Raw genomic sequence first — 14,302 nt, 5'->3', positions numbered from 1 at the left:
AAAATCCAAGATGGATTAAAGACTGAATTAATTAATTTTAATTAATTAAAACCCAGAACTATATAAACCCTGGAATTCAGCCTAGGCAATACCATTCAGGGCATAGGCATGGGCTAAGATTTTATGACAGACGCCAAAAGCGATTGCAACAAAAGCAAAAATCGACAAATGGTATCTGATAAAAGAGCTTCTGCACAGCAAAAGAAACTATTGAGAGTAAACAGACAAGCTCTACCGAATGGGAGAAAATTTTAGCAAAGGTGCAAAACTAAGGACAAAAACCACATGATTATCTCAGTAAATGCAGAACCAAAAGACAAAGATCTGACAAAGATCTGTCATTAGATATGACAAAGGTCTAATATCCAGCATGTATAAGGAACTTAAACAAATTTACAAGAAAAAAACAATCCCATTAAAAAGTTGGCAAAGGACATGAACAGACACTTCTCAGAAGAAGACATACATGTAGCCAACAATCATGAAAAAAAGCTCAGCACCACTGATCATTAGAGAAATGCAAATCAAAACCACGAGAGATACCACTCACACCAGTCAGAATGACTATTATTAAAAAGTGAAAAAATAACAGACACTGGCGAGGCTGTGGAGAAAAAGGAATGCTTATACACTGATGGGACTGTAAATCAGTTGAACCATTGTGAAAGACAATGTAGCCATTCCTCAAAGACCTAAAGACAGAAATACCATTCAACCTAGCAATCCCATTATTGGATATGTAACCAAAGGTAAAGAAATCATTCTGTTATAAAGACACATGCACACGTATGTTCATTGCAGTGGTATTCACAATAACAAAGACACAGAATCAAGCAAATGCCCATCAACAATAGACTGGATAAAGAAAATATGGTAGATGTACACCATGGAATACTATGTAGCCATTAAAAAATGAGATTATGTACTCTATGGGGACATGGATGGAGCTGGAGGCCATTATTGTTAGCAAACTAACACAGGAACAGAAACCAAATACCGCATGTTATCACTTATAACTGGGAGCTAAATGATGAGAACACATGGACACATAGTGAGGAACAAGACACACTGGGACCTATCTAAGGGAGGAGGGTGGGAGGAGGGAGAGGATCAGGAAAAATAACTGATGGGGGTGCTAGGCTTAATACCTGGGCGATGAAAAAATCTGCAGCAACAAACCCCCATGACACGTCTACCTGTGTAACAAACCTGCACATGTATGCCTGAATTAAAAAAAAAAAATTAAGAAAAAAGAAAAAGATTAAATAAAGCTAACTAACACATCCATCACATTACCAACTTATTTTTTTGTGATTAGCATGTTAAAATCTATTTTAGCAGTTTTGAGGTAGGCAGTACATTATTATTAACTGTGTTCAACATGCGGTGCAACAGATTACTAAAACATTCCTCTAGTCTAACTGAAACTTCGTAATTTTGGATCAACATCTCCCATTTTCCCATCCCTCCTTGATTTATATTTAGAAAGCAACAAATACTAGCTACTGATTACTTAAAATTTTGATTAAAACGCTTATATGCAAGAAAGCCAATTATTGTTACTATTTTTGAGACAGAGCCTCACTGTCTCACCCAGGCTTGAGTGCGGTGGTGCCATCTCAGCTTACTGCAACTTCCAGCTCCCGGGTTCAAGTGATTCTCCTGCCTTAACTTCCCAAATAGCTGGGATTACAGGTGTGTACCACCCTGCTTAATTTTTTTTTTTTTTTTAAGTAGAGTCAGGGTTTCACCATGTTGGCCAGGCTGGTGTTGGACTCCTGACCTCAGGTGATCCACCCACCTCAGCCTCCCAGAGTACTGGGATTATAGGCGTGAGCCACTGTGCCCTGCCAAAGAAAGCCCATTATCTTAGATCGAGTTAGATTTTAATGTAGGTATTTTTTTTGACTAATGTGTTTATGTGAGAAAGTATACTTACTTGATGCGTTTAACCTTATTTTAGCTGAGTGAAAGCATCTTCAGTGACTGCTTAACTATAATTCCCAGTCTTGAAATCTGATGTTATTTAATTCTTGATTCTTCTGGCCTAAAATTGTACCTCTGGTTAAAACCTAACATTTTATGTCTGAGTAGATCTTTGGATCTCTTTTGGGATTGGAGGAGCACAGTTTCTCAGTTCCCCTCCCAGTTTTGCTACCTGTTGTTTATTTTGATTTTTATTTTTTTGACACATTGTTACAAACTCTTCATAAAAAGGATAGGGTAGGTGTATCGCAAATGTTTTGAGATTATAGAGAACCAGTGGACTCCTTAGTTTTTAGACATGGCTAACAGTAGAAATTTCATCCAAATGCTTCTATTTTATGTATGCAATACTTATTTTACTTTATCAATTTTAAGATGTACTTTAAAAATGTTTTAGCATTTCTGATATCTGGATGTATATGTAATTGAGGGTGTCATTTAATTGGCATCCTTTTTTTTCAGTGGCACATACAATTGATTTATTTTAAAATTATTTTTTCCAACTTTTAAAGTATGCAGACACATGAGTCATGTTGATTTCCAATATGCCCTCTCCATATTGAGTGTTTCATTTGAAAGCATCATCTTAGCCCTTATGGGTATCAGTGGTTATTTTTTTCAAACCCAAATACTAGGTGACATATTACTGTCAGATCTGATTTTGTAATTTTTTTTACTCTTGCAAAAGGAATGTTGAAGAGTCTGCATGGGAAACATCAGCTTGACTATTTTCTTGTTTGTTTATATTTATATTTTTAGTATTATCTTCAGGTTTTTCAAGTTCAGGTTTCTTTGGAGTAATATTTTAGAACGACAGATGCATTTTGTGAGGGTTAGTTTAAGTAAAACTATATAATGTGATATGCAAATCTGCTTAACCAGCCATAAACTGCAATGCATTGCCATATGCAAAAATCAGATGAATGCAGGAGAATGTCACTGTCAAGCCCTCTGTATAGAACTCCCCCATTTATTATATATATGTAACATGATGCTCTGATAATCCAAGTGAGGGCACTAGTGTTAACCTGTATGTTAGATATTATAGCAAATTTAATGTGTTACTTTTTTCTAAAGGTAATTCTCAATATAAACAGAAGTCTTTTTCCTCCAGCAGCTTGCCAGTGGATTAGCTCAGGTACTCCTTGGCATACATGTATTCACTTTGGAGATCATAGAGATAGAAAGCTTATGCTTAGTCTCTGGGAATGATGTTTAAAAAGTGGTGGTTATCAGAGAGATGGGCATTGGGTTTGTGTTTTGAAAGAGATAAGTAGTTGTAGATATGCTAGTAAGATATTAATATTAAGAGAGAAGCTGGTGACAGTATATATGTCCTTGATTGAATAGGAAGGGAAAAGAACAAGGTTAAAAACTTGGAAGAGAGTGGAGTACTGTACCTCATGAGGAACAGAATTATTATGTAGTATTTGTCAGATGATTTTTTATTCTCTTATTAAAGTTACACATGCTCAGCAAAATGTTGACTCAGTACAGAAAAGCTTAAAGTGAAGTAAGCTTTTTCACCTTCACATGCCAGTCCTCCACTCTATTTTTAGTAGTTTTTAGTTATCCTTCTGGAATATTTTCATGCATGGACAATAATAAAAATAACAACATTTATTGAGATACTAATTATATGTCTGGGACTTTCAAAAATATCTTTGCAGGCTGGGAGCACTTTTCAAAAATATCTTTACACGCCCGTAATCCCAGCACGGGGAGGCTGAGGTGGGCGGATCACCTGAGGTCAGGAGTTTGAGACCAGCCTGACCAACATATTCAAACCCTGTCTCTACTAAGAAAACCCCCAAAAATTAACCAGGTTTGGTGATATGCACCTGTAGTCCCCACAACTTGGGAGGTTGAGGCAGGAGAATCTCTTGAATCTGGGAGATGGAGGTTGCAGTGAGCTGAGATTGCACCATTGCACTCCAGCCTGGGCAATTGAGAGAGACTTTGTCTCAAAAACAACAACAAAAAAAACTTTACATGTTCATTGATCACAACAACCCTATGATATAGGTACTATTCTATGATTTTTTTATTCTCTCCTTTTTTTTTTTTTCGTTTTTGTTTTTGGAGACGGAGTCTCGCTCTGTCTCCAGGCTGGAGTTCAAGCAATTCTCCTGCCTCAGCCTTCAGAGTAGCTGGGACTACAGGCACTCCCTTGCCATGCCCAGCTAATTTTTGTATTTTTAGTAGAGATGGGTTTCACCATGTTGGCCAGGAGGGTCTCCATCTCTTGACCTTGATCCACCTGCCTTGGCCTCCCAAAGTGCTGGGATTACAGATGTGTGCCACTGCGCCAGGCCCAATTTTTTTCTTCTCTTACATTTGAAGAAATTGAGGCACAGAGTGGTTAAGTGATTTATGAGGACTTATTGCTAATAAGAGGTAGAATGAACTTGAACTCAGGTAGCCTGGTTTCACAGTCTACGTCTTTTCCACTGAGGTATACTGGTAATTCTATGATAAAAGAAACAAGACAATTGGAGCCACTTACCCTAGAGATAAATAGCACTGAAGTGGAGTGGAGGATTGGGATGAAGAAAATATCACTATATGATATTTCTGCCTTCTCAGCTAGATACTCTTCAGTATAGTACAAGATTTGTTGTTTTTCTTTTTTGGCTACTGTTAATATGAACATTTTTTCTTACAGTTTAATGTTCTAATTTTTCTGTGTGTGACTTTTGTGTCTTTTTACCTACTGGAGACGGTTTTCCGATATGGGAATGTTGGCCATCGGCTTTCTAAATTATTTAAAATTACTTTTGAAAAAAGCTGCATTGATAAATATTTACTGATCTCTAAATAGACACTTAAATGTGTACTGGCTCAAGGGATAGTTGAAAATATCCTGAATTTTAAAATAAACAGACAACAAACACCAAACAAAACCCTTGTTTTAATCCTTCTTCTAAACAGAAAGATATTTTTATAGTTGTAATTGTAAGCCTTCCAAAATTCTAATTTTATTCTGTGAACATTTATTTGGTATCCAGTTTTTTATAATGACTACATTTATTGAGACCCTGTGTAAGTGTGCAGCTTTATGCTAGGTGCTATACACTAAAAAAGTTGTCTTTTGGCGGGGCACAGCGGCTCACTGTAGTCCCAGCACTTTGGGAAGCTGAGACAGGCAGAGTATGAAGTCAGGAGTTCCAGACCAGCCTGCCAACATGGTGAAACCCCATCTCTACTAAAAATACAAAATTTATCTCAGCTAACTCAGGAGGCTGAGATAGGAGAATTGCTTGAACCCGGGAGGCAGAGGAGGTTGCAGTGAGCTGAGATGGTGCCACTGCACTCCAGCCTGGGTGACAGAGTGGGACTCCGTCTCAAAAAAAAAAAAAGGTTGTATTTCATTTTTCACAGTTAGGTGAGGGAGAAGAAAGTCATATACATATGGGTTAATATAATTTAATAAATGTTGTTGAAATTTTGAATAACATATTGGGAGAGAACAAAGTAGTAGTTATTTAATGCTACCTAGAGGAATCAGGGAAAAGAGAACAAGTTAAGTCTGAAGTGGGACTCATAAGGTACAGAAGTGAAACAGCATGGAGTCATGAAATAATCTCATCTGTTTGGAGGAAGCGATTAGGTAAGTGTGGATAGATGTCTTGTAGGTAGAAATCGCCAAGTGTTAGAAAGTGAAGCTGACAATTGGTGAAGAACTTTTCCTAACTTAAGGAGTTTAAATTTTATTTAATATACCATAAGGGGCTCACAGATCTATGTAAGTAGAAGAATAACATAAACATACTTGATTCTAGAAGATAATTCTGATAGTAGAGTAGAGGCTGGCTTGAGTGGAGTTAATTCCAGTAGCAGAACAGGTTCTTTGTTCAAAAGTACTTGTTAATATTTGAGAGATGCTAAAATGTGAACCGCCATGCTACTTATGTAATATGAGGGTAAACATGGTTTATCTTCTATTTTATTTGAAAGGATTGGTTTCCAAGTTGATTTTAAGACCTAATGGTGACAGATAATCTGCATTCTAAAAAACAGGCAATTTGTATTTTTGATTTGTATTATATATTCAGCTTATTTAAAAGTATATTGTTTACTTAAACTTAATAAACATTTACAGAACTCTCCACCCAAATCCACAAAACATACATTTTTCTTAGTATCACATCACACCTATTCTAAAAGTGAGCACAAAATTGGAAGTAAATCACTCCTCAGCAATTGCATAGCATTTCACCGGTTTAAATGAAATATTGGTTGGCTGCTTGTTTGTTATTTTCCTCCCTTATTCCTTCCTGTCTCCATTGTTAAGCACATTTATTGGCATAAAAGAGGTTTTTAATACCCATTTTTAGACTACATTCTAGCCTGGGCAATAGAGCAAGATTCTCATTCTCTCTCCCTCTTTCTCTTCCTCTTTCTTTCTCTCTTTCATTCTTTTTTTCTTTCTCTCTCTTTCTTATTTTCTTTATTTCTTTTTTTACTTTAAAAAAAAATAATAGAGATACCCCAGAATGAATAATTTGAAAAGAAAAGAGGTTTAATTGGCTCACAATTAGCATGGCTGGGGAAGCCTCAAGAAACCTACAATCATGACAGAAGGGGAAGCAAACACATCTTTCTTTTCATGGCAGCAGCAAGGAGAAGTGCTGAGCAAAAGGGGGAAAGTACCTCAGAAAACCATCAGATCTCCTGAGAACTCTCTATCATGAGAACAGCAAGGGGATAACTGACCCCATGATTTGATTATCTCCCACCAGGTCCCTTCCATGACATAATCATAGGAACTATAACTCAAGATGAGATTTGGGTGGTGACACAGCCAAACCATATCAGTAATATTCCTTTAAATAAGTTATAGGTTAATAGGGGCAACTTAAAAAAAATATATAAATCTCCTTTTCAGTGGTGTTATTTTTATTTTCTTTGATTTAGAGCTGTCATTAAAATATTCAGTGAGGTTAGTTCTTATTCTCAGTGCAGTTACAAATAGATTCAAATAATGTGGAAGACTTGATACTGTATGCATATTTGCTTCCAATAAAAGAGCTTCAGAAATAAAATAGGTTTCTTTTTTATTTAATGCTAATCTTCCTGTGTGAGAAGTATTCAGAATTTTTAATGTTGTCTCCAGGCACTCAGTATTCTATTTAAAAGAGTTAAAAATTAGTATTAAAAAATTAATATCGAGAAATGTTAACATACTGTCTTCCAAAGAGGAGTTCCGGTGTAGAGTGTCTTGGATCTTTGCTGTTCTTACAGCAGTACTTTTGTCTTTGTTCTAGAGAGAACAACTTTAAAGTCATCCAGTTTCTCTAATATGATAGGACCTATTAGGGAAGACGTTATTGCCAGAGATTATTCAACGTTATTTTAAGTCTTTAATTGCATAGTGCATATTAGATATCAATATTCCTATTTCAGTAACATAGTCTTATAACTATTCTGTGAGAAAATTCTCCTCATTAAATCACCTGGTCAGCATATTTCACATGTACTTCTTCCTGTATTGTGTTTCTAGATTGACTTGACTAGAGACAAGTCATGTCATTCTTTTCAGACTGTGAATTCTTTCAGTCTAAATTAAAAGATTAGAATATTATTTTCATGACATTTGTTAATCATATTCAGTGTTGATTAATACTATATATTGGCACATACAATACCAGATCTTCTTTTTAAAGACGTAGTTATATTTAAAGGTAAAGGCAAGTGAGTTCAGGTGGGAGGAGATCAATTTATATAGTTAATTCTTTTCCTTTTTTTTTTTTGAGACAGGGTCTCACTATGTTCCTTAGACTGGTCTCTAACTCTTGGGCTTAAATAATCCTGCCTCAGCTTCCTGAGTAGCTGGTATCACAGGCATGTGCCACACATGATGTAAATTGCCCAATAGCCTATCAAATGGTTGAGTTTTTGTAATGAAGAAATTAGCATTATCATTATTAGTGTATGGGAGTATCTAGAAGCATTGTTGTTTTGTTCTTTTAACATTTTTGCTAGATTGACAGCTGAAAAAAGAGGGTGTCTTCTGAATTTGATACTACTACTTTACCAGTGGGCTTGGATTATTTTTTAGAATTTTTTAAATTTATGTGTGTTTTCCCTTTGGGGTTTGTTCTTTGTCCATTTAGACCAAATCATTTAAAATTTATGCTTAAAAATTTTTTTTTAGTTTGCTGTGATCTCTTTGTAATTATGCCTTAATACTTAACATATCTGCAAATATTTTTAGTGTTTGCTTTTAACTTTTTAAATACATAGTCAACTATTTTTTTTTTTTTTTGAGACAGAGTCTTGCTTTATTACCCAGGCTGGAGTGCAGTGTCACTATCTCGGCTCACTGCAACCTGCAACCACCACCTCCTAGGTTCAAGTAATCCTCCCTCCTTAGCCTCCCAAGTAGCTGGGATTGCAGGTGTGTGCCACCATGCACAGAGGTAAACATTTTGTATTTTTTTTTCTTGTGTAGAGACGGGCTTTTGCCATGTTTGCAGGTTGGACTCAAACTGTTGAACTCAAACTGTCTGGCCAGCATTGGCCTCTCAAAGTGCTGAGATTACAGGCATGAGCCACCTTGCCCGGCCTAGACAACAATTTGATGACTTATGTGGTTGCTTACTTTTTGTGTCCTATAAAAGTCAGAGGTACAAGTTTATAATGTGGCAGTACACTGAAGGAAATTTTAAGAAGACCATTTCCCTGAGTTGTTAAATAGAAAGGCTCTAATAGGTATGTACTGTTCTGTGAGATTCAAAGATAGAATTTAGAGTTTCAACAGAGATTGGATGATAACATGTCTTAGACCATTTTCTCTGTCATTTTTTATAACTTTTTTGTGTAAGAGCTAGACAACATACAGTACTGATGTGGTCTGGGAATTTGTGGAATAGGTATGATATTGAGTAGATGATACTGAGATACTGTGATGGAAATTGATTACAACTATTGTTCTTTTCTGAACAGAAGGCTGTGCCCACTTTCATATCTGTAGACAAAATCAGAATTTTTCTAGTTTTCCCAAAATTGTATTCAAGTTTTCCAAAGAAACAGAGCCAATAGGATTTAATTAATTAGTTAATTAATTCAGATTTGGTTCATGAAATTATGGAGGCTGATAAGTCCCAAGATCTGGGAGGTGATTTGGCAAGCTGGAGATCTAGGATTGTTGCTAGCATAGTTCCAGTCTGAAGGTTGGCAGGCTTATGCCCCAGGAAGAGATCCGTTCAAGTTTGAAGGTGGGAAAAAGCCAGTGTTTTAGTCAAAGGAGATCAGGCAAGAATGATTCTCTTTTGCTTAGGGAATGGTTAGCTTTTTTCTTCTGTTCAGGCCTTCAGTTGATTCAGTGAAGCCCACCCACATTATGGAGGGTAGTCTGTGTTATCCAGTTGACCAATTTGAATGTTGATGTCATCCAAACACCTTCACAGAAGTAATGTTTGACTGCATATCTGGGCACCCCATGGTCCAGTCAAGTTGTCATGTAAAATTAACCATCATACATATTTGACATTGTTTCAGAGTTCCAGTCAATATGAATAAACTGATATTATTTTATTCTGGAAAAAGAAACCTAAAACTGTTGTTGATATATGTTTGTTTTTGTAATCCTTGAAAAACCTCAGTAGTGCTTTCATGAATTGTCAGATTCTGAGCAGCCTGGCTGCTGATATGTACTCTAGGATGAGCTCACTTTTCAGTTGGAATGATTTTTTACTCTGCATCTCAGGAGTCTGCAAACTGGCCTCAGGCTACCTCTGATTTGTCACCTGTTTTTATAAATAAAGTTTTATTACAACATAGCCACACCCATTTTATTGTCTACAGCTCATTTAGACTTCAGTGGCAGAACTGGCTAGTTGAGACTGAGATTGAGTGGCCCACAAAGCTGAAAATATTTACTATCTGGCTCTCTACAGAAAAAGGATTTGTTGAACTGTTTTTCTGGCAGTAGTTAATTATGCAAGACTAATGATTGAAGGTTTTCCTAGCTTGTAATAATAAGACCATAGCATTAGTCTATATAGTGGTGTTTTGCTCCCTATTACTGGAGTGAGAGAGTGAGTGAGTGAGTGAGAGAGAGATTGATTATTTCCTTTTAATCTATAAATGGTTGATTGGCCAAGACTTGTCAACAATAGAGTGGAGGTGTGTTGTGGGCTCTAATGGAGGATTATTGTATACTGCTCAAAATAGTTACATTGCCTAAAAGCAAGGGTTTTAAATTTAGCCATTTAATGCAGATTTTGTAAAAATTGTTACTAGGAATCTGAATTTATGTGTCTTGATCTATAGCTGGTTTCTAACCTCATTATCAAATGTTGATGTAATCCGCAAATCAGTATATGTACTTTACAGCATTTCCCCACATAAATTAGTAGAATGAATAAAATAATAACCAGTGATGGAGTAAATCTTCTTGTAATGTATTTGCTCCTTTAGTAAAACATAGTCAGTATTAGCATTTAGATAATAGAGCTCCCCGAAGGTTTTTTCCATGTATGTAAATATACAAACTCTTCTCCAGCTGTGGAATCGTACTATGTATACAGCTACATAAAATGCTTCTGTTCCACACATACTTAATATATTTTGGATGTTCTTCCATATTTAAGAATAGGTTGGTAAAATCATTTTTATTATGTAAATATTATCCAACTAATTAACAGTATGTATTTGTTCATAGGCTTTTCCTTATTTTAAGCAGTGCTGTCAAGAATGTACTTGTACTCATATTTTATACTTGTCTGATATTTCCTTAGGATAAACTCTCAGTAGAAGGTCATGTCTGTGTTGAAATTTAGATACCACTTTCCAGTTTGCTCTTTAGAAAGGTTGTACCAATTTGCAAGGCCACAAAAATATATGAGCATGCACCTCACTTGGTTGACACCAGTCTTTCATTTGTCAACTTGATAGTATCAAAAATCCAGAAAATTTTGTGTTTTTCACTTCTCCCATTATTAAAGAGATTTGGCATCTTTTCTTATCTTTATTTTCCATTTATATATAGTCCCAGCCTACTTAATGCTATTTGCTGGGTATTCTTAAAAGAAAAATTATTCAGCTAATAGGTTTGCACTTTTGAGAGTAGACTGGTTGCCTTTTTTGATAATGGTTTAGACGGGACTTTGAGTTCATTTAGATGGGATGTTACCTGATTGAAAAAAAAATTTTGATATAGATTATAGATCACAGATCAGAATTAGAATAGATCTGGTGACAACACCTTCCTCTGGTGCTTTGATGTGAGTGTTGAATCACATAAATTGAAAAGTCTCATTCAGAGAGAAGTCTAGAAGCTACAGAGCTTTAAGTGGTTGTTCTGGACCTCAGAGCTGGTAAAAGTTTATCTTTGGCCAATATTTTTCAACTTTGATTTGTTAATTTAAATGTATAAGGCTTTTAAGGCTGCTTGTATACTGTATACATCTGTAAAGCCTAAATTATTTGATAAATTGCATTTAAATAAAACTTTAAAGTTTTATTTTATTAAAAATGTTTTAATAAAATAGTATTAAAATGATAATGTTTTGTTAAAAATGAATTATAATGTTGAACTTAATATGATAGAAGTAGCTTCAGGTCTGGTTTTATTATTAATTGGTTTATATGCTTTGATTTTAATATTAACATAGAGAACAACTATTCCTAAAAGTGTAGTTAAAAAAAAAACTGGTATAAATAACTATATGCACGTTTGTTTTGTTACCCTTATGTTTAAACTGCCAGAAGGCATTCCTTACATGCCAGTTACAATAGGATATCACTTAATTCTTTAAAACTATCTTGTTTCAAATAATGGTAAGTACCCAGTGATGTCATTTGCTCTTTACTTAGAAGCATCTGCTATTGCAACCATAAAACACAAATGGGGACATTGAATTATGTGATAAATCTGTTTAAGGTTGCTGTACAGATACAGGAGCATTGAAATTATGTGGATATAATGTTTTAAGGTGGCAATTCAGATAATCTGTAATATGCTTATTAATTTTTTAAGAGCTGTCATTGAAATGAAAGCCTAAAATTCATTTAGGGATACTTCTTAATTTTCATGAATAATTCTGTAAGCCCCAAATTTAGACTCACTGTGTTAGGCATTAGTAAAGATTTGTGCTTCTACAGGTTTTATATCCAGTTTAACAAATTTAAAGTTTCTCTTTCTAATTATAGTACAGTAACAATTTCTAGATGTTAATTTACTTCTGCATCTAACTTGTAACAAATAGTACACATTGGAACTGGTCCATGGATATCCTTTGAGTAGCATTGTACTAGAGAATAAAAGAATTTAAGTAATGGGTAAAACAGAAAAAGTCAAATAAACGTTAAGTAAAAATGGTTAGGTGAAAATAAACATTGAAAGAACAATGAAAAACCTTAAAGTAGCTAAAAACTATTTAAATTAAAAGGACAGATCAAGCTAAGAGTAGGAAAAAGCTGTGCTATTAAACTATTATATAATAATTAAATAAATTCAAATAAAATGACATAAAATAATTTAAAAATTTTAAGTGATGATTGTAGACACAATTTAGTAGACATGTAGTAGAAAAAATGGATCGTTTTCATATTCCGTGTGGATATCTATCTATATTATCATGCATTATTATTGAATTTTTCCTGAGTTCTGATTCTCAGTTAATGCATGAATGTGGAATCACAGATGCCTACCTATCAATTATTCTAGAGCAGAGTACTGATATCTGAAGATAAGTAGATTTAACATTTTTAATAACACAGTAGTATGTCTTTAAAAGTTTAATGCCCAGAAGCAGAAAAGAGTTCTTCAGCTAGAGGAAGCTATGTAATCACACTTAACTGATACATGTGTGATACATAAGTTTATTTGGTTAATTTTGTTGATTATTTTAAATTATTTTGGGCAGAAAGGAACCTTTTATATTTTATGTGTATTTTCCACAAGGTAAAAAAAAATCTTCTGCCTACTCAGATATTATATACGTGTTAACTGTTGGATATTTCCCTTTTTTAGGCCCAGATTATTCATCAGCATGGCTACCTGGTAATGAATCATTGTGGCAGGCCACAACTGTTCCATCTAACCATCAAAGTAACCATGTCAGGAGACACAGTATAGCTTCTGACAGTGGAGACACTGGCATTGGAACTTCCTGTTCTGATAGTGTGGAAGGTGAGTTAAAATTCTTAATGTTTACATATGAATCTTTGAAGAGTGGTTGTGATGTAAGAATATTTAGGGGATATGTTTTATTGTTTGATATTGAAAATTATAGTGTTTAAATTTAATAATGTTCAGTGTTGCTATATATCAAATAAAATTTGATGAATTTGGTGTTTCATACTGAAAATTATAGTGTTTGAATATTTAATAATGTTCAGTGTTGATATATATCAAATAAAATCCCTCTAGTCATATTAGAGTTTTTTCTTCACCTTTTTAACTAAACTTCTTATTTTGAGATGCAGATTTACATGTAGTTGGGCTGGGCGCGGTGGCTCAAGCCTGTAATCCCAGCACTTTGGGAGGCTGAGGCGGGTGGATCATGAGGTCAAGAGATCGAGACCATCCTGGTCAACATGGTGAAACCCCGTCTCTACTAAAAATACAAAAGATTAGCTGGGCGTGGTGGCGCGTGCCTGTAATCCCAGCTACTCAGGAGGCTGAGGCAAGAGAATTGCCTGAACCCAGGAGGCGGAGGTTGCAGTGAGCGGAGATTGCGCCATTGCACTCCAGCCTGGGTAACGAGCGAAACTCCGTCTCAAAAAAAAAAGAAAGAAATAATAGTGTTGTAACCAGGATATTGACAATGACAAAGCTGAGATTCAGAACATTTCCATATACCTTATGTTGCCCACACACACTGCTCTCTCTCCCTGCTCTCCTCTACCCCCTTAACTCTTGGAAGCCACTTTACTCTCGATTTCTATAGTTTTGTTTTTCAAGAATACTTTATAAGTGGAATCATAACCATATATAACCTTTTGAAATTGACTTTCTTCTCTGGATTTTCATCCAGTTGTTAAATGTATCAACATTCCATTCTTTTTTATTGATGAGTAGCATTCAGTAATGGTGGTATTAGAGAGAATACAGTTCGAATACACTGTGAAGTCATGTGTACAGTGTTTATTTCTGCCAGCAATGATGTATGAGAACGTATGGAATTGAAAACTAGGTAAGCTCACCTGAGCCTTGGTGTCCAGGGTCTTTTCGTGGGTATGTAGGTGTGGTTGACTGCCCTCATGGATTACCTCAGTTTGCAGCTGATACCATTTGGTCCAAGACCCCCACCATCAATCACATTATTAGCATAGAATATATGGAGTGGCCTAAAATCCCCAGGTA

At 35.2% G+C, this 14,302-nt stretch overlaps 1 protein-coding gene across 12 annotated transcripts in view; it reads left to right on the top strand.

Moving 5' to 3' along the window:
• CEP85L (centrosomal protein 85L) overlaps positions 1 to 14,302 on the top strand; it is a 256,166-nt gene that overhangs the window by 74,753 nt on the left and 167,111 nt on the right. For 11 of the 12 annotated variants that reach the window (XM_078369983.1, XM_002746905.6, XM_035296582.3 and 8 more), the window contains one exon: positions 12,968 to 13,126. Coding sequence is in view for 7 of the 12 variants with exons in the window: in XM_002746905.6 (XP_002746951.1) it covers positions 12,968 to 13,126 (159 nt within the window). In the remaining 5 variants the exon portion in view is untranslated. Of the gene's footprint in view, positions 1 to 6,301; positions 8,409 to 12,967; positions 13,127 to 14,302 lie in introns of those variants that run through there. The other variant, XM_035296583.3, reaches the window with a different exon arrangement.

Source organism: Callithrix jacchus, chromosome 4, assembly GCF_049354715.1.
Source record: "Callithrix jacchus isolate 240 chromosome 4, calJac240_pri, whole genome shotgun sequence".
In the NCBI taxonomy this organism is placed as follows: domain Eukaryota; kingdom Metazoa; phylum Chordata; class Mammalia; order Primates; family Cebidae; genus Callithrix; species Callithrix jacchus.
The sequence above is the reverse complement of the archived record's forward strand: the minus strand, read 5'-3'. Positions and strand labels throughout refer to the sequence as shown.